This window comes from Stegodyphus dumicola, chromosome 12 (assembly GCF_044657685.1).
Source record: "Stegodyphus dumicola isolate Sdum_Otavi_A_Nest chromosome 12, ASM4465768v1".
In the NCBI taxonomy this organism is placed as follows: domain Eukaryota; kingdom Metazoa; phylum Arthropoda; class Arachnida; order Araneae; family Eresidae; genus Stegodyphus; species Stegodyphus dumicola.
In genome coordinates this window covers 8,832,145-8,856,894 of record NC_140779.1, presented here as the reverse complement: position 1 = coordinate 8,856,894, position 24,750 = coordinate 8,832,145, and the positions used below count along the sequence as shown (strand labels likewise).

At 35.6% G+C, this 24,750-nt stretch overlaps 1 protein-coding gene across 6 annotated transcripts in view; it reads left to right on the top strand.

Annotated features, from left to right (window-relative positions):
* The window catches only part of LOC118189195 (kelch-like protein 17), a 167,532-nt gene that overhangs the window by 135,157 nt on the left and 7,625 nt on the right, over positions 1-24,750 (top strand). For 5 of the 6 annotated variants that reach the window (XM_085827459.1, XM_035359762.2, XM_085827458.1 and 2 more), the window contains exons 5-9: positions 3,255-3,371; positions 7,765-7,978; positions 12,222-12,420; positions 13,214-13,470; positions 23,466-23,539. In XM_085827459.1, the coding sequence (XP_085683585.1) occupies positions 3,255-3,371; positions 7,765-7,978; positions 12,222-12,420; positions 13,214-13,470; positions 23,466-23,539 (861 nt within the window). The remainder of the gene's footprint in view (positions 1-3,254; positions 3,372-7,764; positions 7,979-12,221; positions 12,421-13,213; positions 13,471-23,465; positions 23,540-24,750) is intronic. The other variant, XM_085827460.1, reaches the window with a different exon arrangement.

The window sequence follows — 24,750 nt, the reverse complement described above, 5'->3', positions numbered from 1 at the left end:
CCACTCAATGTGCTTTTATATCTCTTTGCAATCCAGCTGAATGATACCTATGTTTTCTCTAATTTCAGAGTAATTCAATATACTGTTTCTAAACTTTTGAAATATCGTTTGTGTATATGATTTAAGCAGTAATTTTTTCCTCATTCATATTGTATGTTTTCATTGAAAAAGTTATTTTATATTAAGAGGAACCAAGCAGATCGACTGATAATTAATTGCGGCTTAAATTGAAAATCGGGCAGTTTTGGAAAGAAAAGTCTCACAAATGACATTCTAACAGCACCTGACACGTGTTTTCTTACAAATAATAAAATGTACTAAAATTCCTATGCAGATACATTTCACGCTGTTACACCGAAAGCATCATTTTTCATTCCGCCCCAAAGCAAATCGAAAAAAAAAAAAAAAAATGCAGAAAACTTAGAATTTTATAAGAAAACAGTTAGCGTTTAATATACTGCTCAAGACAATTAGGAGATATTGTGATTTCGGTATGAAATAGCCGTATAAACAACATCTCTTTTAACGAAAATGAAATAGAAGTAGTTAAAAAAGAAAATTACAGCATTTACAGAGTTGGGAATATACGAATTTTGTTTGTGACGTTGAAAACTATGCGTTTTATATAAGGAGTGAAAAGCGACCTGCAGCATTCCTTCTGTAGGAGATGATTAGAAACAGCTGACACCTGTTGAATGTGTTGTTAACAGTGATTATGATGTTTTAGCAAGATGACTGAATCGGTAGTCTGGATGGCCATCGGTCGTTTAGAGAAAGATCAATCCATTCTAGCAGAAGCGTTAGGAGTTTCTCAAAGTGACATTTTGAGACTACGGAATCGGCTGTTGGAAGCTGGAAATGTTCGTCGAAGATCGGAACAAGGTCGTACACTTTCAACAAAACACAAAACGAGGATAGTATACAACACTAATGGCCATAAGAAACTGCACTATGGATGCCACTTTTCTTGCCACAACACTTTCAGAGTTTCGACTCAAACCGTTCGAAACCAACTCCATGTTTGTTTACTCGTTGACCTGTGGTTTAGGTTTCGTTGACATAGGACCAATGTGCAGCAAGGTGGGCACAAGAGTATTTCAGATGAGGACCAGATGACTGCTCTTCACAGACAAGTCCCGCTTTAGTGTACAACTTGACAATAGGAAGTATGTCATGTGGAGAGAACCTGGTACATGGAATACTCCTGCATTTTTGCACGAAAGTGTCCAATTTTGTGAAAGTGGAGTGATGCTCTGGGCTGGTATCTCTACCAATGACCACACTGACATGCGCGTTATCAGGAATGGAGTACTAACAGCTCAGCGATATAGGGATGGGATCCTCAGTATTATGCTGCAGTAATCGGGGATGAATCCATTCTCATGGATGATGGCGCCGGGCCACATCGTGCTCAGCTAGTGGACAATTTCCTTTTCGCCTAAGGAATTCTTCAGATGGATTTGCCAGCATGTTTCCCAGATTATGAACCCAACAAAACACGTCTGGGACATTTTAGGTAAAAGGGTTGCTTGTCGTTTTATCACCCCCAGAAACAATTCAGCAGTTTGAAAACTGTCTTTCACAGGAGTGTGAGAGAATATCTGTTTCTCATTGATAACGACATTGGTTCCATGTATCGTAGGTGTGCGACAATGCTTTCGGACAGGGAAAACCATACCCCTTATTGTAACCCATTCGAGAAATCACATATTTTGTTTACTGACAAATGTCGTCAATAAAATTTAACTATTCCTTGTTTGTTGCTTCTTTTTCTTTCTGCATATCTCACAACACTTATACATCATATATCAGTCACTAAAACATTTCCTCATCTGCAGGTTATATCCAAAATCATAATAGCCCCTAACTATTTTGAGCAAGGTAATTATTCAATTATTCTGATAAGACAGTAACTTTCTTTTGAGTTTCAAAATTTTTCTTATGAGAGCTTAAATAACTGTAAAGATTTTTTGAACTACCGAAGAATTATCTTCCTCTAAACCCTTTAATCCCAGATTTCTCTACATCGCTAAGCGTGAGCCAGTAGAAATCTTTTTGCATTTCATAGCTTTTGCTAGACAGCTTTCGAATAATTTGCTATACTTGATCAAAATGGTTGAGAGTTTGCATTTTTATTCTGCTGTAGTATCTATATAATTTTGCACCAACATTAAGATATTTCCATGTAATTTAAAAAGTTATACATATTATAATTTTAGTTGAGTTAAAAGATGACTTCCTTTAAAGAAAAATCAGAGTGATTAAGATATTTTTGTGAACTCCTTTCTACATCAAGTTTATTCATATTGCATTTTGTCATTATGACTCAAAAATACAGTGAAACCTCAAGATACGAATTAAATTCCTTCCAGCATTGAGCTCATATAGTGAATTTCTCATATCTAGAAACAAACTTCCCCATTGCAAATAATGGAAATTCAGTTAATCTGTGTCGCACCCCCAAAAATCTCATTACCATCTCATCTTCAGTCGAAGTACCTGGTGTTTTTTGGAGAAGGTTCAAGTACAGATTCTTAGCCTTAATGCAAATGTAGCTTCAAACAGTGAATCACCTTAGTACCATAACTTATTCTCGCTAATCCACACCAACAACAGCTTTTAGTTTTCGACGGTGCTTAGAAATAACGGTAACTCCTTTGGCCACATCAAAGTTTCTTAATTTCTTCTTCAGAATAATGCAGATTGTCGATGTTTGAACAGCCGGAAGTCTTTGCCAGTTCCACCACGCTTTTGTTTATCTATGATATCTTTCTTAATTTCAATGGCCATGGCTTCCTTCTTTTTCTTTGCAGCACTATCTGAGGGAACAATTATCTTGGGAGACATCTTCAAATAATTATTTTCATCTTAAATGTAAAAAGAATAAACTCACAAGCGCACAAATACGTAAATCAAAGAACACTGAGTGATCAGAGGAGGGTATTTTTCGAGTCTAGCCAGATTAGGAAACGCGCCACGCATACCAACAGCCTGGCTTGTTGCTCGTTACTCGAGTCAATGCTCGTATTTAGAGATGAATTTTTCGCTCATACTTTCCTCGTATCTCGAAGTTCCACTATATAAGAATTCTCACGAAAAGATTAAAAGAATCTATGTACTGAAAATAAAGGTACAATTTAATATAAGTTGTGAATCAGTTCACGTTTAAACTGTCAATATTTTTTATTTTGGTAATTTATTCTGCTACGGTTTATAAGTAAAATATTAATTGTATTGTCTTTACTTTTCTACAGGTTCGCGATTTAATAGCTAGTGATCAATTAAATGTGGTGTCGGAAGAGGTAGTATACAAGGCCATTATTACCTGGATACGACATGATTCATCTATAAGAGAAAGGTACATTGGCAAGGTAAAAATTATCAATTTTCGCATATGCTTTTTTTTTTTTTTTTATAAATTTTAATTATACGTAGGAAAATGTATCAATGTGCAAAAGAATTAAGATTATTTCTTAAATTTTTAATTAAATAATTAATATGTATATATATGTAATAAAAACAAACTCAGATGTAATGTCAAGTAGGAATTTTATATGCCATAGAAGTGTTGATCCATAATGAATAGAAAATTGAAGGCAAAGGCAGATTAAATATTCGTTTTTTACTTCTGCAACATGTTGCAGCCACAATCAAGTTGGCACATTAATTGTGCCTATTCTGAAAGATTTACATTTTTGATAACCTTACAGCAAGAAGGAAAGCAGCAGACAAGAGAGCAGTCCAGCTCAGCCAAAGCGTAGAAAACAAGTGCATTATGTTCAGAGTGAAATCTTAATTCAGACTGAGTTAGTTTCGGTTCTCAATGCATTTTGATTGGATAGTTCATATTGCTGCAAAATTACTATTGGCTGCTTGAGTTTTACTTCCATTTACATCACCAGAATTATGTAAGAGTCATATGACATGGATTAATCTAGAAATGACGCAGTGCAAATAGAGGTTAGAACTCTTAATATATAAATATATATATACACCTCTGCTACTTGGCTCAGTTTTTTTATTCTTATATGCGGGCAAACTGCGCCTTTTTTCTTTAAAAATGATTGAGATATGTTGTTCTTATCTTCCGGTTAAGGTTTTTATGCCTTTAGTTAATCTGTATGCAATAGTTGTACAAGTATCAACAACTTAAAAGTTGTTTAAGTATGGCTAAGCCTAAATTTTTTTTACCATAGCAGCCATATTTGTTTACATTTGAAATTTAGCAAAATAATGAAATAAGTCAGTTTCTCACCTTCATTATCTTTTGCAAGTGGGACCAAACGTATACTTTTAGTTTTGTGCATGGAAAACCTGCCTAATTGCCGAATTGCTTGTTTTTGCATACAAACTCTAATTTTAATTTGAAAAAAAAAATTTTTTTAATTGTTTTAACTGTATTTGGTGTTTTATGCTTTTCTATATTCTTTATTTTCTAATGAAGATATTTTGAGTGTTTATGTATTTCTGCCTTGTTGTGAAGTGAGAAATGAATTAATAATTCTGCCAGCTTCTACATTGCTAATATCTCCTCGCTTCGCTTTTGTAAAATGTTAAATTTCTTGTTAAAAACCAGTGTACATAGAAATTTATCATATTGCATTATGACTGAATCATAAAAATGTATCGGATTTCATTATGATTGGATAAATATCTACCGAGATGATTTTATATGCGTGGAAATAAAGACTGGAAATTCTTCAAATTCATATTTTGTTATCTTCATCTGTAAGCCTTCAGCATAAGCCACATATAAGAACTATGCATAATAAATATGTGTAAAAAAATTCTTAAGTTGCCATTATGTCGTGTAAGTAAATAGCATATCCATCTGGCAATTGAAAGATTCATTGTCTGAAACCTGGTACTGGAGCCAAAAACCCAGCGTTGATTTCTCGGGTTTCCCATCTCCCCACCCCCCAAAAAAAGTGTAACGATCTTTATGACAGCACCCCAACTGCACTTACGTACAAAAGAGAATTTCCATATTATGTCAAATTTCTGTCAAACTAATGGATAGATTTTAATGAAATTTGGTATGAATATGCATTCATAACAGAGGAAAAAAAAGATGTTCCGTTCAAAAGTCATTTTATATATGTAGAATTTGTCTTAATTCACAGCATGAGAGCACGAAGTAATATTTAAATGGTTTATTTAATAGAAAGAAATAAAAGTAATTAAGAAAAGTATATAAAGATGAAGTTAACGGTATGCAGGATTAACATAATGATGCACCAACAGTCCTTTTACACCTAAAGGCATAACATCAAAAGCACAATCTAAATTCATAAACTCTTGAAGACGTATGAGCCGTCTGCCCTCCACTCTTGACCAGGTCTCAGCGCTGTCTGCGATTATTCTTACTGCGCTGGGTGATGCTATACTGATGATGTCATAACGGGCAATTCTAATTCAGCATTGGACGTTGTGATTTCCCACATATATGTATGGTTATCAGTAAAGCTCGTGGAGGAATTCCAAAATCCATGTTCTGATATCGCACTGAAAATGAGAGTCCAATGTGGGATATGCTGTTCTTCTCACAGCCAGAGAGGTCACGCACTGTGACGTCATAATGAACAGGAGGTAGTTGAGGAGTTCCTGCAGCAAGGCAGTTTTCAACTCCAGAATGTTTCTTTGAAGAGGATAACAAGATGAAGTTACCCTCTCAAGAGCGTCCCAGACATGCTAGACATAGGGTTAAGGTGAGGAGATCTGGCTGGCAATCCATGCGGCGGATATATTCACTTTCCAAGTAATCATTAAGTAGCTGAGCCCTACATGGGTGAGAGTTGTCATCCATTAACATGAACCCAGGACTAGTTGCTAACATAGCACTATGTGGAAAGTCCAGCATAGCATTCTAAGATTTCCTCTCTATACCTTAGCAGTCAGATAGCTTTTGTCAAGCACATGCAGGGGTATGTGGTCATGCAACACAATCCCTGCCCCACCCATTATACCTCCACCACCATAATGATCCTTTTGCCCGTTCAGCGAATTATGATAAGTTGGAGGAGGTTGAGGGAGTTATTATATCGTGTTCCAGGCTTTCTCTAGGTACAGGTACACCAAAAATCAGTGTCCAGGCTAAATCTTGACTCATCCATAAAAAGCATTGGGCTCCACCAAAATCTGATCCTAAGTGCATGTTTCCTGCACCATGCTGAACACGCTCTGTTGTGTGCTGCAATGAATGGGTCTTTTGGTGTATAGCCACATGCAGTGAAGCCTTTGAGAAACCACAGATTGTAAAACTCGTGTTTCGTTGGCAGCATACACATTAAAAGGTATTTCTCCCGCATTTTTAGTGAGCCTTCGTGGTGTAGTGGTCAGCACACTGAGCCGGTATTTCAGAGCTCCGTGGTTCGATTCCTTGCAAAGGAGGTTGCTAATTTTTCATCTCTTCAGCTTTCGAAAAAATGCCTAATGTCTCTAGAGTGTCGGGCGAATTTTTCTGAACTCATGGCTAGCAACGAAGGTGCGGCTGAGTTAGCTCCATCGACATCGCAAACCCCACTGGCTCCTGGAAATATGATTGAAGGCTTTGGTTATCTGGTGGACAGTATGAGGCCTCCATGAAACCCTCAGTGACATTTGACAGAAGAACGACGGTCACTACCTTCCTAGAAAATGTAAATAATCACTTTTTACTTTATCCTGTTCCTGATGTACAAAAGATCACAATAGCCATGACCGCCTTGCGAGGACAGGCATTAAGTTGGTTTAAAGGCATTGGAAAATTTCGATTTGGAGAAATACCTCATAAGCTCATGTGAGATCTGTGAAGCTGTAACAGATAAGGACCCTTAATTTGTCATTGTGGATCTTGGTTGACCTTAACCAGGTCTTGATAAGGATCCAGTGTCCTGAGCCTGTTTCCTGAAATTGAAGAGGACACCGGGCATTGCACAGCAAACACAACTCTGGAAATATCACCCTACTACTACATCATCATCATGTTTACAATAAATATGGTGCTAATTTAAAGATATATGATTATATCCTTACGAAAATAAATGCAGAGCCAAGACCAGCTTGTGCTATCAACCTCGAAAACCAGATTGATTACACGCTAAGTTATTTTCATCCATTAAGCCACTTGATTACTTGCAGAATATGTGATGTTGTAGAGCTCATTTTCAATAGTACTGACATCTGCCAGCCCACAAATTCAAGGCAAGTCGTGAACTGTAGAATCCGCGCGTAGGTGCTCTAGCCTGGTATAACGATGAACAATGCAAGCTTCCAACTTTCGTTCCTCCCTGCTTGCAAACATGGATATGGCCCATTAAGATAATTTAAAAGCCAAAAGTGATATTCGCTAAAAAAGTCACCATCACAACTTCATGCATCCATATACATCTTGCACTGAAAAACAATATACAGTTCTGTACCTCTTGATGAAATTTAACTCGTGTTTTTTTATGTCTCGAAAGCGCGACTTAGGATATGTATTAGATTTTTATATTGCATTGTTCTAGCATAGGTGTTCTCAAAGCCAAAGAAAATCAACCACTTTGAAGTTTTATCTTTTTGCAGTATCACCCAGCAAAATAAAAATAGTAATTGCAGAATAAATGACATTTGTCGAAAAATGCAAAATCAAATTTTAGAAAATGAATATTAATTCGTATTGGCATTCGAAAAAACAATACTATTGTACTTTAAATAAAATGTTTTACATTCTTTAAAAAACAATCAAATAGATTTATGAAGGTTTTTCTTCCCACTTAATGAGTATTTTTTTTTTTTTTCCAGCTGTTGCACCACGTTCGTTTGCCACTGACAGGCAGAGATTTCCTTCTCACCCAAGTAGCAGAAGAACCTCTACTGCAAAACAGTCAAGAAGGCAAAGATCTTCTTATAGAAGCTATGAAATACCATTTACTTCCAGAACAAAGGAATAACATGGTGTCTGTCAGAACAACGCACAGAAAACCAGAAGGTCTGAGGCCTTATCTCTTCGCAATAGGTAAAAAAACATTTAAAAATTATTCCGTTATAAATATTCAAAAGAAACCTGGCATCTGTTAACATGATTAATAGAAGCAGGAAATGAATCTTCGATGTCTAGGTCTGTAACATTTTCATTGCGTAAATTTAAACAGTTGACCAGATTTATATTTCTTTTAAAAATTAAGCCATAACTTAGATCTTAGAAAGAGACGACGGTTCCCAATCTGTACCACTTGATGGAATTACATTTGTGTATGTGTATATATATGTTACCATGAAAGATCAAAATTGGAGAATGTCGACTTTCACCGGAGAATGTCAACATTCACCAAATACGTCGGTGAAAGATCGAATATTGCATTACATTCTTGTACATTCGGACCCTCACCGGTGTATGTCGACAATCACAGATATGCTCTGGTGTAGGTCGAAAAGAGAGGAGTATATGTACACGCTGCCATTCCAAAAGGAAGTGTTCCACAAATAAATGCAGTTGTAAAAGCAAGGGCCTCTTGTGCAATTCAAAGTGTCATAATAGTTTAAGTTGTTGCAATAAATAAGATTTGAATCACATAATTTGGTAAGTTTATAACTTCTATTATTTTCCTTTCTCATTTTGAATGTACTGTGTGTTTTAAATTCTTATTCTGAGTTTCAAGTGCATTTTTTCGCGAATGAATTACGGAGAAGGAAATATATTCTTATATGTTCAACATTCACCATTAGTACATGGTGAATGTCGACATTCGCCGATGTAAGTCAGAAATAAGAGTATTTGGAAAATATTTCGAACATACACCAAGCGACTATGTGAATGTTGACATTCATTGGTGAAAGTCGACATTCTCCAGATTTCGGTGTTTCACCATAACATATACACATAAATGTTAGTCCATTTATATAATTTCTTTTGGAATATATTTAGTATATGCTTGGCATTTATAACTTTTATAGATTGTGTGCCAAATCCTTACCCGATCATTCTTAACTGGCAATGGTTGTAATATTTCCATTCTAAGAGCTAACAACAAAGACAGTTCCTAAGTGTTGTTCCATACTAGCAAGAACTTTAAATGCAAGATATTATGTCATGAAGCCAAATGCATGAACTCCGGCATTCTCATCTTATTCTTAGGAGTTTACCCTCTTCAAATGGAGCAGCTACTTACATATTCTGATAACCTGAAAAAATATCTGAAATTTATATTTCTCCGTTGCCAGGGTTCATATCTTATGTAGTCTGACGATTTCAAGCTTTTAAATGGTGGACACACTGCAGTTAATGTGTAAGCGAGGCAGATAGTTAGCATATAAATGCGGTTGTCTTAGAAAAAAACTTTTGAAATAAAATAAACATGAAATCTGTACTTTTTTCTAAAATATTCTGTAGAATTCAAGAATAAGAAATGGATAACCACTTGAAAATATACACTAGGAATAAACGAGCATTCAATAACAAAAATATAAATAAATAAAAATCCAGCAATAAAGACAGACTATTTTCTAAAGTATGAACTGAATTAAAATCCACAATGTATCAATTGGTATTGCTGTTTTTCCTGCACTTTTTCTGGGGCAGTCGAATTTCAGTTGCAGTCTTAACAACTCAGTGTTTGCCATTAAAATCTTAAAAAGTTGAAAATAAATTATTCAGATTTCAGAAAATTTTAATCTGATCTTATTTCAGATTTTACATCTAAAATGATTTTGAGCTAAGCAGTTATAGTAAACATTAATTTAGAAGTTAAACAAAAATCAGCATGATATTTGCAATTTTTCCAGGACTAGTTTCGATGGTTTTACTGAACCATCAACCTCAGCTGCCAAAGCACAAATGATTGAGATTAGAACGTAGATTACAACGTAAGAATCGATGGACAGGAGTTAAGCTGATCTATTAGCTATAAAATTGCACATGTTTTACAAAAACTTAACTTCTGTGTCGTTTATTCTCCTATCAATAAAATTCCCATTCTGGATATGAATTCCTGGGCTATTTACTAGATTCCCTGCCAACGTGGTTTAATTTACATTGGTCAAACTGAGGGAGTTTTAAAACGTAACATTAAAGAATGAGGCATATGTTAGAAAAAAGGAAACACAGAAGTTGTTGTTACTGTTGCCCAGTACTGTTGGTCCGAAAATCACACTTTCCATTTTTCTACAGCCAAAATTATTCAAAAAATATTTTCCATTGGTGAATTAGATTTCCTAGAAACGTTTCACATTAAAAAAAATCTTTATGTTCCAGTTAACGACCCCAATTCCAATCCATCTTTACCTTCAGCCTTTAAGGAAATTATGTTTTAGTTTTCTTGTTTCATCAATAAATGGTGCCAGTAGCTTAACTCCTTCCTCTGCAACCATTCGTATCTTATCTCGTTCGTTTGCACTTTGGCAACTGAGGATGATGGTTCAGTAAAACCTTCGAAACTAGTCCTGGAAAATTTGTAAATATAACGCTGATTTTTGTTGTTTGACTTCTAAATTAATCTTTGTTCGGTGTGTTATTTTAACCTAAATTATAGTAAACATATTAATTTAAGAATAAATCCCTAGGAATTTAAGTACAGCACATAAGACCTAAGAAAAGGTGGAGAGACTGCAGGAACAAATGATAGTCGGACGGCGCCAAATCCGGGCTGTACGGCGGGTGATCGAACTGCTCCCAATGAAACTGTCGAATTAACGATTGAGGGACACCAGTAGTATGGGGCCGAGCATTGTCATGGAGCAACACAATTCCTTTACTGAGCATTCCTCTTCGTTTGTTTGAATGGCACGCCTTAGTTTTGTTAAAGTCTCAAAATATCGTGCCGCATTAATGGTTTCACCTCTGGGAAGAAATTCAGTAAGCAAAACGCCTTTACTGTCCCAGAAGACAGTCACATGATTTTTTGTGATGACATTTTCACTTTGAACTTTTGTTTTTTTGGAGAATGAGTGTGTCTCCACTCCATCGATTGTTGTTTCGATTCTGGTGTGAAATGACACGCCCAAGTTTCATCACCTGTCACAATTTGGTTTAAAAAGTTTTCTCCCTCATCACTGTACCGCGTGAGAAATGTCAGGGCACTACAAAGTCGCTTTGTTTTGTGAACATCAGTGAGCATTTTTGGAAGCCATCGGGAACACAGTTTGCGATAATTCAAGCGGTCAGACACAATTTTGAACAAAACAGTACGTGAAATTTGTGGAAATGCCTCTGAAAGAGTTGTCATTGTGAAGCGTCCGTTCTCATGAATTGCTTCATCAACTTTCCTTACCAAATCATCGGTGACAACAGAAGGCCGACCACTCCGAGCCTCTACGTGGACATTTGTTCGACCTGCATTAAACATTCTTACCCACTTCCTCACCATTCCATCACTTATCGCGTATTCACTGTAAACTTCTGTCACTTGACGATAAATTTCGGCCGGTTTAACATTCCTCGCGTTCAAAAATTTAATCACGGCACGAATCTCACAGTCGGCGGGAGAACTAATTGTCTTAAACATTTTGAATGTGCACAGCAAACTGAAAACACAACATAGAGCAACCAAAATGGTGACAACTGAAAGTCAGTGAACAAGAAAGACTAGTGCACATGCGCGGGACACCTACCACAGCGCTGCTACGGCGCTAGAATGAAACGGTACTTAGTTTCCGAATATGCTACGTATATTTCTAGAACATAAATCGATATGGAGGAAACTCCTTTTGCCCAGATACCCCAAAATATAATATGCTACGATTATTATACCCAGTGTCTAATAGAGATCTTATGCCAAACATCCAGGAAGATATTGTGATAGCAAAACTTAAAAGCAACAATAAACTATGATAATGCTTTTGGGTTGTGTGACCTCTACAATCTGAAAGAATGTGTCAGCGTTAGATCCATGCAAAATGCGAGCAGTTAAGACAGATTGTATCATTAGAAATCATACCAAGGAGAATGCACCCTGTCATTTGCCGTTCATCATTTGGATTTAAAAATGTGATATTGATTGCTAAAGATGAGAGGACATAGTGGTTGTTTCTTTTTATAACCGGATAAGCAACATTGACTATATGCTTTTCTCCTAACATGGCTATAGGTATTGTCTACAGGCAAGGAACTCTCTCACATCTAGATTCTGTTAGAGATAAAACATGGCTCTTACATAAAAAATGTGATCATTTTTTACAAAGATTGGGAATCGTTCAACCTTTAGCTAAACTGCTTCGTTGTTCACCGTCTGATCATCATTGATGCTCAATCACTTCTTTTTTAGGACCTTGTGTTTTCGCAAATTTCAAAAATAAGCCCCTTGTTCCGATGTTTGCAGGTGGTGGATCTCTCTTTGCCATCCACTGCGAATGTGAATACTACAATCCGCGGACAGATCGGTGGTCTCCCATCGCATCCACTTCACACAGGAGGTCTCGAGCGGGTGTAGCTGGAGTGGGAAGGCTAGTTTATGCAGTTGGAGGGTAAGTAGTGAAATGCTATTGATGGTTCAACTGACTAATTTGATGTTACACACTGTTCAATCTTTTCTCTATTGACAATCAATAGAGAAAAAAATGTAGTGATTCTAAAATAATCTTTTGATCATTTTGAGTACAAAAACAATCAATGTTAATTTAATCTGTGTGCATTTCTTAATTTGAACAAAATAAGAAATACTTCTAACAAGGCTATTTTAGCCAAGAAATTCAAGCTAGCCACCTAATTAATTAAATTCTTACTTTTTTTTTTGCTATATCTGTTAGGAAAAAAACATACTGTAAGGAAGGTTTCTAAGCAAACTGGATTTCCATGTTGAGCAAACTCAGAAACATAGTTTGTAGTTAATTTTAATAATTCTGTTCTGGGTAATGAGCATCTGTGTTTTTTTTTTTTTAAATCAAACCCATTCTCTTGGTTGTAGAAGTCTTTCATGACTTCTTATTATGGAAATCCTTTGAACAGATTGTAAAGAATCTGTTACCTCTATCACCAATTAACACAACAGTAAGCAAGTAGAAGAAAGAAAATTTACCTCAGTTACTTATATTTAGTACTACACCATAAACATATATAAAAACGTGAAACATTAAGAAAGGGTATTTTGTTAGAATGCTTAACTAGAAATAGAGAATGAACTTTAGATCGTTAACAGTTTCAAGTTTTATTCATGTAATTAAAATGGCATATCTTCACAAGCTATTGAAAAAATTCTATTTCTTTCTCTAATTTCTGGTAATTTTTGTCAATAAGGTATCTAAAATTATGTTTCTTTAGCTATGACGGTTCCAAAGATTTATCTTCAGTTGAATGTTACAACCCTTTAACTAACAAATGGTCACCTGTGCCACCAATGGGAACCAAAAGAAGTTGTCTAGGAGTGGCATCACTTAATGGATTGCTTTATGCAGGGGGAGGTTACGATGGAGCATCTTGTTTGAACAGCGTCGAAAGGTATGACCCTCTCGTCACAACTTGGTCTTCTGTTGCAGCAATGGAAAACAGACGAAGATATTGCAGGATGGGAGTATTAGGTAAGTAATTGTAAATAAATATCTATTCTGGTACAATATTGCATTAAAACTCTAAAAGTTCAAAGGTGTCATCTGACAAAGCAGTCTAGAGATTTTTAAGCAAATAATAGACACAGTTATTGAATATTAATAGATTTTATTCAGAAAATCCACGGAACAATGTATGCCAATTGTAAATATGTTAATTTTGAAAATAACGTCACCCAAAGGCTTACCAATTTTTTATACATATTCTTCTAATCTAATTTGGAGATTCTGTGTGGTATTTACCAAATGCAAATAATTACGAACAGAAAAGTTGCATATATTAGCATATAAGCCATGTCACCATGCTTAGAGATAGCATGACTAGAAAATATTTCTTTTAGATACTCTAGAGGTACGAAAAAATAAAATTACTTTGAACATTGAAGCAAAGTTAATGAAAATGTGGACAATTTGAAAGTTTATTTTACAAGCATAAAAGATGAATGATGTTCTATGAAAAGTTAATTATGACAGTGGGAAGATACACATTATATTTAGGTAATGTTACATTACTAATGTTAGGTTACATAATGTTTAGGTAACTAGGGATAACATTACATTGAGTTTAACAATGTAACATGGAGACACTTTTCAAATCTTTGATCATAGAAAATAATACAATTCATTCATGTTTAGAATCGGACATTTCTGAATCGAAAGTATTAAATTTGATTGAATAATGCTTGGTGCTGTTATATTATTAGCAGCGTTATTGAGGGTAGAGCGAATCATTATCTAGTGTCATCAGAAGTAATGTTTTTTAAGGAATTGGTACCTTGTGGGAAACTGATACATAGCTTGATACTTGGTTTTAGTTTTGGAAATTTGGGTTACCCACAGTAATCAGTGAGATGTGAATAATTACAGTTTCATCAGATAGAATAGTGCAGCTGAGCATATCTGATACATCAAGATTAAAAGAAACAAATTTTCTGAGGAACAATAATAACTTTGGCACTTGTTACACTGAGGAACTCTGTGCTTAGTTCTTTCCGTATTGATATTAAAATATACGGTACTGTAGGTTTTTTTATCCCCCTTCAAATGATTTGTTTGGAATATGTTGGATTTAAAAGATTGGATGAGATGATTTGGAATCATGCTTTGTAAAGCTGTACAACTAACTGTGTGAACTTGAGAAATTCTGTCATGTGAAGTATTTCTTTTTAAAAAAATTATGTAAAACATGTTTCGATGACTAGTTGTCTCTTTAGAAACCTTTTCAAATATAGAAATTAGCCATGTCTTCGGAATGTTAAAAAGTTGCAATATGTGCTTTCAATTTCAGTTGGAATTTTAGGTTTAAAAATTTAACACAGGATCTGAAAATCCATTTGCTGGTTTGAAGCTGGAATATCAAGCTATTTATATTTAGAGTTCCCATGACTGACCATTTTCCCACTGTCCACTGCAATCTCAGTGTTTTTAAATTCTTTTACCCTGAGCCTCTCTTAATTCTAAAAATCTTACCACCCTTAAAATCCTACCTACCACTTGGTGCAGCTGCACTGGTTAAAGCAGCTCTGATATTAGCACTTAGAAATTATTTTACTGAGACTGGAAATTTTACTAACTGCTGGACTAGAAACAAGTAAATGCATATTCGTAAAGAAAGGATTGTTCCTATTTAGCAATTTTATCCAAACTCTAATTTCAGCTTTGACATTGAACATGTCTGTGGTAGAACAAGGTCGATGTATATAGAGCACAACTTTTATTACTCATTTTATTTTAAATTTGTGATGCTAGAATTATATTTAATTATAGAGCTATCATAATCAGAGATGAAATAGCTTAGTCAGATCACTCTTGGGGATATCTGCCGAGGGATACAGTCTTTTGTAATTTAAATTCATCTTAAAACAGAGCCTCAATTACTTTTCGGACTACTTTGTGAATGGTCTTGCCAAATGGACAGTCCCTCCGTAGCAGAAGAAGCGAAGCAGAAACGTTACTCATCTGTGAACCCTTTCATAGTCCACATCGCTCGAGTCCGGCATGCTTGCAGACATTGGCATCTATGATATGGGGGTCAATGGCAATTTTCTTAATGAATGACATGAGTGCAGGCCACAAATTGACGGCAAATGGTTCTGGTGGATATGGGAATATCAAAGGTGTCTTGAACATGCTGCAGAATGGAGGTAGAAGTGGCTTGCAGGTGCACCACCCCTTGTTGGCGGATTCATCGATTCACTAGTGCTGACATCCCTTTGGCTGCACTGGCACCCCTCAAATTTGCCACAATTCTTTGTTCCAACCATCCTCACCACAGCCAACGCATGCACCCAGATATGTGTCAGCTGAGATTTACCATATGGACTAATCTGCACTTCTCAGTCCGACCACCATGTCACTCTTAAAATCGTTTGTCTGCTGGAACTGCCTCTGTTAACGACGGCCTGGAATTCTCTATTACATCCGTTCTCTGAGACAAGTACAAATTTTCTACGATTATTTCCGTAGCAGAAATAATGGCACAGAAACTGAACATTCTGCAGGTTCCGGAGCTACGCATCATTGGTATAACTGGGTCACGTGCATGTACTCTGAAATTTTAATTTTCAGGCCACTCATCTTGGTGTTGCATTTTCAATGCCAGGTAGTGTAAATCTTGATCTTTTTCCTTGTAAAGGTACTTGACAATTTTGTTATCTTATTATGAAGCTTTTGAGTATTTAAAAAATATATTCAAAATTTGAGGTCATTCATAGCTAATCTATGATTTATTAGTGTTAATAGACATGAGAAGTGGTAATGCTGTGGTGTACCCAATTCATTGTAAAGACTTCTTTGAGGAAGAGAGATTTTTTCTCACAGTAATGGATGCAACGTCCAGATTTGAAAAGGGGTTAATAAGACATCTTTTCCTGCTTATACTTTAATTAATTCATGTATTTTTCTGCCTTGGAGTGCAGAGTTCCATTTAGTGCAGTTCCCTTCCTTACTTAAAAACTCTAAATATTTCTCAAAATAATAGTAAAATATTAGCTATTGAAACTTCATGAAATTTGCAGATAAGCTGCCTACCAAATATACTTAGATTTTAGATTTTTTTTAAAATTGCTTTTAACATTGTTTAGCAGCTACCCCCCCCAGGATTATTTAACCAATATCTTAAATCAAATTTTTTCCCATCATACTGCTTTACCTTCAAAAACTGTAACGTTTTACAGAAAAACCCATCTTCAGATTTGAAATAAAATCACAATCTGCACTTAACTGTGCCACAGACTAAAAATTAAGGTGTCATTTACAAAAAAATATGATCTGTTTTAAAATTTAAAGCTAGCTATTTGAAATTAACACAATCTACACTATCTGCCTAAGGAAAGGCATGCCTAAAAGAATTTCAAAAACTCCCATGCAGCCAAGATTTAAGGTGATTCAAATCAGCAATTTTAAAGCAATACGGGAAATTCTACCTCATGAAATGTAAAGTCGGATAATGAATCAAGTAACAAATCTAGAAAGTGAATTCACTGATATTTTGCCAAATAATTAATATAAAAAAAAGATAAGGGGGAATCACAAAGCTTAATGATATGTCATGAAATTCTGGCATAGGATAAAATTTGGGTTAGAACTTAGCAACAAAAATCAGTTCCCAGAAATAACATTGGCAGCTTGCAAATATCTCACCAACTTAGTAAGATAGCCATTTACTCAATGTTAAATCAGCTTGCAAATATCTCACCAACTTAGTAAGATAGCCATTTACTCAATGTTAAATAAGACTTGCTTCTGTATTCTTACTTTTCCAGCAAGCTGCACTTCTTTAGATTTTCATGTTATGCAATACCCCCCCCAAAAAAAAATCGCATAAAATTTCACTAAAATTATTTATATAAGTACAAAATTCGTAAGATTTCTCACTTCAAAAGAACTGAATGTCTTGCACAGTACATTTCCTGGACAGATTGCCATACTACAATAACAGTTTCAATAAATGACATAAATAAAATGCTAAACCAACAAATAAATGCATTAATTTACAAACATGACCACAGTCTTAGCATACTATTTACATTATATACACTATGATGACTAAATACTATACATACTAAGGGGCTAGCCTATTATACTGAATGACTTTAGGCTTAGAATTTGCTTACTTTGGATCCGAACTACAATACTGTTCAGTAGACGACTACGACATCCGAACTATGACACTGTTTACTGTAGGATTGCGTATGGACTGTCCCAAAGTGTCTGTAGCTTAGGAGAGAGTCCTTTCCGTCGAATCTGATCCCACAAAGTCGGAACTGATTCCTTTGTTGAATCGATGCATTGTAGCTCTCGTGTCATATTGGGTCTTCATCTTCTCCGTCGCAAGATGACTCACTCTCTTACAAAACTGTGTATAGCTTTAAAGCTCGTGCCTGGAGATCTTGGATGTACTCCTCAGGCAATAAAGGCACATCCAGAGGGCGACCAAACAAGACATCACAAGGTGGACAAAAGGTCATGACCAAAGAGCATCTGTAATGGAGAGTAGCCAGTAGACTCGCTAACAGCACTGCTATAGGCCATAAAAACAGTGGTAAATTCTGGTCCCAGTCCTGTTGGTTTTTTAAAACCATCAGCAAGAGCTTATTAAGGATGGTTCATTTTAACCTCTCTACCATACCATCTGACTGGGAATGTAAAGGTGTAGTTTGAGTTTTGTTAATGCAGAGTAGCTTCCAGAGTTCTTTAATTACAGACAATGCAAAATTTCTTCCTTGATCGTAATGTAACTGTAGAGGCATTCCAAACCTGGAAATCCAATGTTGTATCATTACCTCTGCTACCGTAACAGCCTCTTCATCATGAATAGGATACTCTTCAGGCCATTTCGTGAAGTAATCAATGACAAAGTGAAAGTATTTGTTGCCAGTTCAGCAGAGTTTCAAGAATATCAAAGGCTATTCAAGAGGCACTCCTACATTTAACAATACAGCTTCCCTCAACTGCGCTTCTTTGGTTCTTTCTGATCAGCATAATCACTGCAAGACTGGCATCACTTTTGCAGGTCATCCCTTGCATATTACTCCAGTAGAAGTGCTCTCAAGTCTTCATTATTCCGAAGTGGCCTCCTATTGGACTGTTATGTAATTCTTTCAGGACGTCCAGGATTCTGGAAGCATCAGTTGCCATCAGAATGCCTCTCCATCATCCGATTCGAATTTCTGGTATGAGACGTCATTTTGAATACGCAGAGAGCCCAATATTATTTTATCGTAGGACTACAGATCGAAATGGCATGCCAGGTAATGTTTTTCTGTTTGATGACTCAGTTAGGTCAATTATGGGTTTAATATCGTCATTTTCCAGATGGTATTTTCTGACTTCTTCATTCCAAGGGTCAGTGTTGGCAATGTTCAATCAGCCAATGTTGAGGTTGTAACTTTCCTGCATCTGGATTAAACAGCTTGTATTTTGCTTCGACTGGGCAGGGTATTCTAGACAAGGCATCAGCATTTCAGCGTGATGATCCCTCCTGATGATAGTAATGTCATATTCTTGGAGTCTCTTCGTACATTACACTATTTGACCTTTGGGATTCTTGATTTAAAAGCCAGGTCAACGATGCATGATCTGTACACAGCAGGAATTTTCTGCCAGAGATAATGATGGAAATATTCTACCGCTTCAAATATATATATTGTGCAACTCTTCAGTGGTGACACAGTAATTCCTCTCTGGTTTAGACAGATACTTGCTTTAGCATGCCACAATACACTCTTGATCATTTGTTTCTTAGGACGGAGCAACACTGACACTCTCATTACTAGCATCCTTGTCGAGAATAAATGGTTTCCAAGTTGAGGATTCGTCAAAACTGGAGCAGATGTTACAGATTCCTTCAATTTGTTAAATGTATCTCCACATTCCTTTGCCCGCAAGAACTTTTGCTTGCTTTCTATCAGCTTATGAAGAGGACTTGCGATGGAAGTAAAGTCCTTCATTAATGTCCTAGTAGGTCCAAGAATTTTCTTAGCTGATGGACATTTTCGGGACATCTCAAGTCTTTAACTGCTGACACTTTTTCTGGACACACTTTCAGCAGAGATGACAAGTACAAGGTAAGTCACTTCCTGTCTGAACAGTTTACATCTGGCGAGTATTAACTTCACATTGGCTTCTTTCAATTTCTGAAGCACATCAGATATTCTAAATGTTCCTGAAATCTCCCCAGTGATGATGTCATCCAGGTATATCAGACAGGCTTTGTAAGAAAGTCCTCTTTGAGCATCACCTTTTCAAAGTCCTTGTCTAGCAGTAAGTGCCATCTTTTCTCGATCATCGCATTGTATCTCTATCTGCCAATACCCACTCAATAAATCAAGCATAAAAAAACACTTGCTTCTAGAAAAAGTGTCCAAAACATCACCAATTCTAGGAAGAGGGCAGCTATCTTTCTTCATAGCCAGCATCAAACAGCGATAGTCAACAGAAAATCTACTTGAACATCTTTCTTTCTGACTACGACAATGTGAGACGCCCATTAACTTGTTGAAGGTCTGATAACGTCGCTTTCTTGCATATCCTTTAGAAGTCTTCTTACCTCTTCCTATAGAAATTGGTATTTGTCTGGGATGTTGCTTGACTGGTGGATGATCCCTAGTGTCACTTCTATGCTAAGTCAAACTGGTTCCACCTACGTCACAAGATGAGCTGAAGAAACCAGTTTGAAGGATTTCTCGTTACTTCTTGTCATCGAGATGACATCCGGCCTAAGGCTGTGGTGCCTAACGGATTAATGTCAACATGACTGAGAAAAAAGCTACTACCAGCAGGCACACATTTTCTGATTAAAGCGTTGCAGGTTGCATACTGTTAAATAAAATATTACATGGTGCACAAGTACATGCTTCAATTAGACTATTACATTCATTATTCACTGTGATAATTTCTAGCACTGCAGATTACACACAATTATGTTATATACAGCATTACAAGTGCACAAATTTGTACTTCATTGGGCTTTTACATTATTCACATAGGTGTTTTATGCTTAGCTGTGCGTTTAGCATATTTCAACATTTAATGTTTGAAGGGAATATACATGAAAGGGAGGGAAATTCTAAAAGAGGTAGGGAAAGATCTTGATTAATTGATTAAATAATATATTAAAAGTAAATAAAAATAATGAGAAAACACACACACATATATACATATATATATAAGACACTGAGAGGTAAGTCCTCAAATAAAGTCGCTACAGGTTAGCAGTCAACTAATAGCATCTGTAATAAGCCAAGTCATGTGTTTACAGTTGTTAATGCAGGTCACTAGAATACATGCCACAATCACTTCACCTTTCCTGGTGACTTTCACCTTATCACTTATACTCGCAACTCTCACCAGGATAAAATGGTCCTCAATAGGTCGAGTGCTGAGGCTACTAGTACTTCTTTCGCGTAGTTACAGCTCTTGGGATATCCCATGATGTCGCACCCAAAATTTCTAGCTATGGATCCAGGAAGTAAAAGTTCTGTTCTTGCTGGTACTGTGTTTTCATCTTGATCAGTTATTTCGTGGACGGATTTACTCCTTCATCTTTAATTCCAAACAAGTTTATGTTCTCAGAAGCAGAATGCAGTTCGTTATTTTTCAACAGAAAATTGTATTTCTGTAAAAAGTCTGTAATGTTTGCTATATATGCCGAATGATGACAGGCAGCTCTTCCAAACATGATGTTTATGTTTAATTTTTATCAATATCATTTTTACTCATGAACACAGTCTGGAAGGCAACACAAAGAGGTGTCCAGATGAGTTTACCTTCTGACTGTTTAGCCAAATCTTTTCAGATAGAGCAACAGTAGCTCTTATATTGATGGTCCTATTGCAAGGAACTCCATTCATATTTCTCATGATGAAGAGACCATTACTGCCACCACTCACTGCAGAAATCAGAAGCGCTTTAAAATGGGTCATTATCTGGCACCTTTGCCTGCAAGATGGCCACTAATCAGTTTCCCTCCTTCTTGCTAATAGCAGTCTTAGCTTCTGTGCCTTCCCGAGTTCTGGAATTCCTTCGTATGTGGGGTTCAACACAGCACTTTAGGGTCAGTTTCTTGTCACTCCTATTTCATCTCAAGGTACTGACTTGCCTGGTTAAGTCATAATCACTTGATACACTGGCTCCTGGACTGGATCAGCTCTGACTGGGTGGCAGTCTCTACGATTTGCTTGAATATCATGGCATACACACTAAAGTGCATTTTAAATCCTTGGCATCCACCATTCTCAGGACTTTCTATACCTAAGGATCCTGGGATGCCATCAATGAAATACTGCACTTCCCTTGTTTTTGTTGGACAAAAACATGAGATGAGATAGCCTTTCAACATGCATAGTGAGCTTTTGGAGTGTTTCTGTGAGCTTCTGTTGGCAAGACCTTAACTGGAGCCTCCTACTGTCTTTTTAAACCCCCTGAATTTTTTTTTTTTTTTTTTTTTTTTTTATTTTTTTATTATGACAGTGATTTCGCTTTTCATTACCTCTTAACTGCTTCCATCTCTTCTTTAGCTAAAGGATCCTTCTATCTTTCTTGGTCCATTTTCATCTCCTTGTTAAAGGATTCTTGTTCCACGTTCAGCTCTTCTTTGAATGCACCAAAGGCTGCCACGAATTGTCTTAATTGCTCTTCTCACTAGCATTCAACTGCACTCCTGATACCAAGAACTATTGCATGCGTATGGGTTCATAATAGATTGAATGCATGCAGAACTAATACCTTGATAAAATTTGTTTTACCAAAAGAAACTCTTCTCACTTCTGGAATATTACAAATAATAATAATAATAATAATAACTCATTCAGCTCTTCACAGTAGCACAGAGCACAATCAGAAGTTACACTTCAAACTAAGAATGTTAAACAGAGCTTCTAAAGACTGAAGCTGACACAGATATCTCAATACTCTGAATTCAGCTCTGAACTAACAACTGAGAGCCGATGTTAGACTTAATCTTCACCCAGACCCAGAAAAATAAAATTACTGGAAGACATATGAGGCAAGATATGGTTACAGCTCCATGTAGCATTGATTATATTTATTAAATTACAATACCCATAACAGTTATACATGGAGCAGACCAAAACATCAACCAAATTTGGTTACAAAAATTAGTTGCCAAAACCATCACCAACTTAGCTACTTAATGTTAAACAGACTTGCACTTGTATTCTTACATTTCCAGCAACCTTAGCTTCTTTACGCTGCTACAACACATCCGTTTGTTTCAAAAGAACAACTGGAACAATTTTCCTGCTTTGTCACAACAGCCAATCACCATAGATCACTTTGGGGTTAACATGTAAAGGGGAAACTGGTTCTCCATTACAAACAAGCTGATAGCAGATTAATTGAAAACAAACAACTTGCAAATTCTTTTTTGAAAAGAATGCACAACTTTTTTTCAATGGTAAAACCAGGCAGAAAAATCGTCCAAAGTAGTTGTTTGTATGAAACAAAGGCATGTGTGATATGGGCCTTAAATTTTCTTGTTACATTATACAAGAGGGGGAAAATTTCATTAAAATTATTTACATACATATGAAATTCATAACAAGATCAAACTACAGTTAGAACATACCGAAAAGAACTCCATTATATCACATAGGAAACAACTGAGTTTATGGCCTATCTTACCACAAGCATTCTCATTTTGTATATTATTAGTAGAGTCAAACTATTTGTTTACTTATTCCAATAGAACAAGCTTCTTTTCCATTCAAGATAGAAAGTCATTAGAACGAAAGATATAGGTTATATACACATATGGAGTAATGTTTGATGAAAATGTATTTAAGAAGTATGCACAATATACTGTACATTATAAAAAGGAAGGTATGAAATATGAGAATGGTATGTCTGTATAATGACAATTATAAGTGTTGCAGTAAGCTTCAGATGGATATATAGATATATTGTATATATTCTATGTTATGTATTAAAATTCATTTCTTTTCTAGATGGATCAATATATGTTGTTGGAGGTTATGATGGAATTAATTACGCTTCTTCAGTTGAACGCTTAGATCCAAGGGTAAATTTTTTTTTGTTAAAAATTATTCATTATAATAGATAACAGTATTGTGCACATACCTATAGAGAATTAAATTATGTTATTTTGTACGTTTCCAAATCATTTTCAAGCAGCAAGGTCTAAAGACAAAGTAAGAACTCAGAAAGTGATACAATATTATTAAATTGCCCGTTTCACATGAGATGAGGGTCACTCTATTATAGGGCTAATAAAATTTGTTCAGTATTGGAATATAACTTTTACATATACTTCAGCCATCTCTGAAGTATTTGCTGGTAAATCAGACATATATTCTTAAATCACCACAGATCTTTTCCTCAGTAGAGCATAATACATATATTATAAGAATGTCTGCTAGATCTGCTTTAATCTTACTACATCTTCTAATTGGATCCGGCTTATTATTTTTTGCAGACTGTTACAGCAATTTGATAAAAAGTAAGCTTGAACTTTCGATTATGTCAAAAAGAATTTTCCGATTCTGGAGCTGCCAAATGATCTACAAAGCGAAAGCATGTTTCGATGTACCCCTTTCGATAGTGAAGAAAGTGACAGAGAAGTTATTGAAAACGAAAAAATTTCAATTGACAAGTTAGTTGGTATTCTGAACACAGCAATTAAAGGACTTGAACAGTGGAACTGAACAAGAAATTATGTCTGTTTATAGAATTAAAGAGAAAGTATTAGCACAAAAAATGCAGCAACTTAAACAACTTACATTGAAAGAAATGTTTAATAAAGTAAAAAAATAAATATTAAGCTTTTTTTTTTTTTGTAAATTTTGATACCCTTTAGATCATAATTGCCCTTTATTTCATAAATTACGGTTTCATATTTTTAATTGTATAATTTCTTCATGCCATCTCACCAGATTTAAACTGATGATCTATAATCCAGAAAAACCCCTAATCCGGAATCACCGAAGTCCCGACAAGTCCTTATTAAAGACTTCTTACTGTATTATATCTTCAATAGATTTCAACTCCATATTAAAATAAAATATATATTAAAAACTCTGAAATGTGTGCAATATCTGCAAAGTTTTTAGCGTCATCAGAATTTCTCATAAAAAGCCTTTTTTTGTAATGTAAAAAAATGTGAAAAAAAAAAATGAAACACCTTTAACTCAATCTCATTTGCAAATTTAAATCATTAAAGAGGATAGTTAACTAAATTCATGCGAAATTAACATGTAAACTTAGGTACAGCTA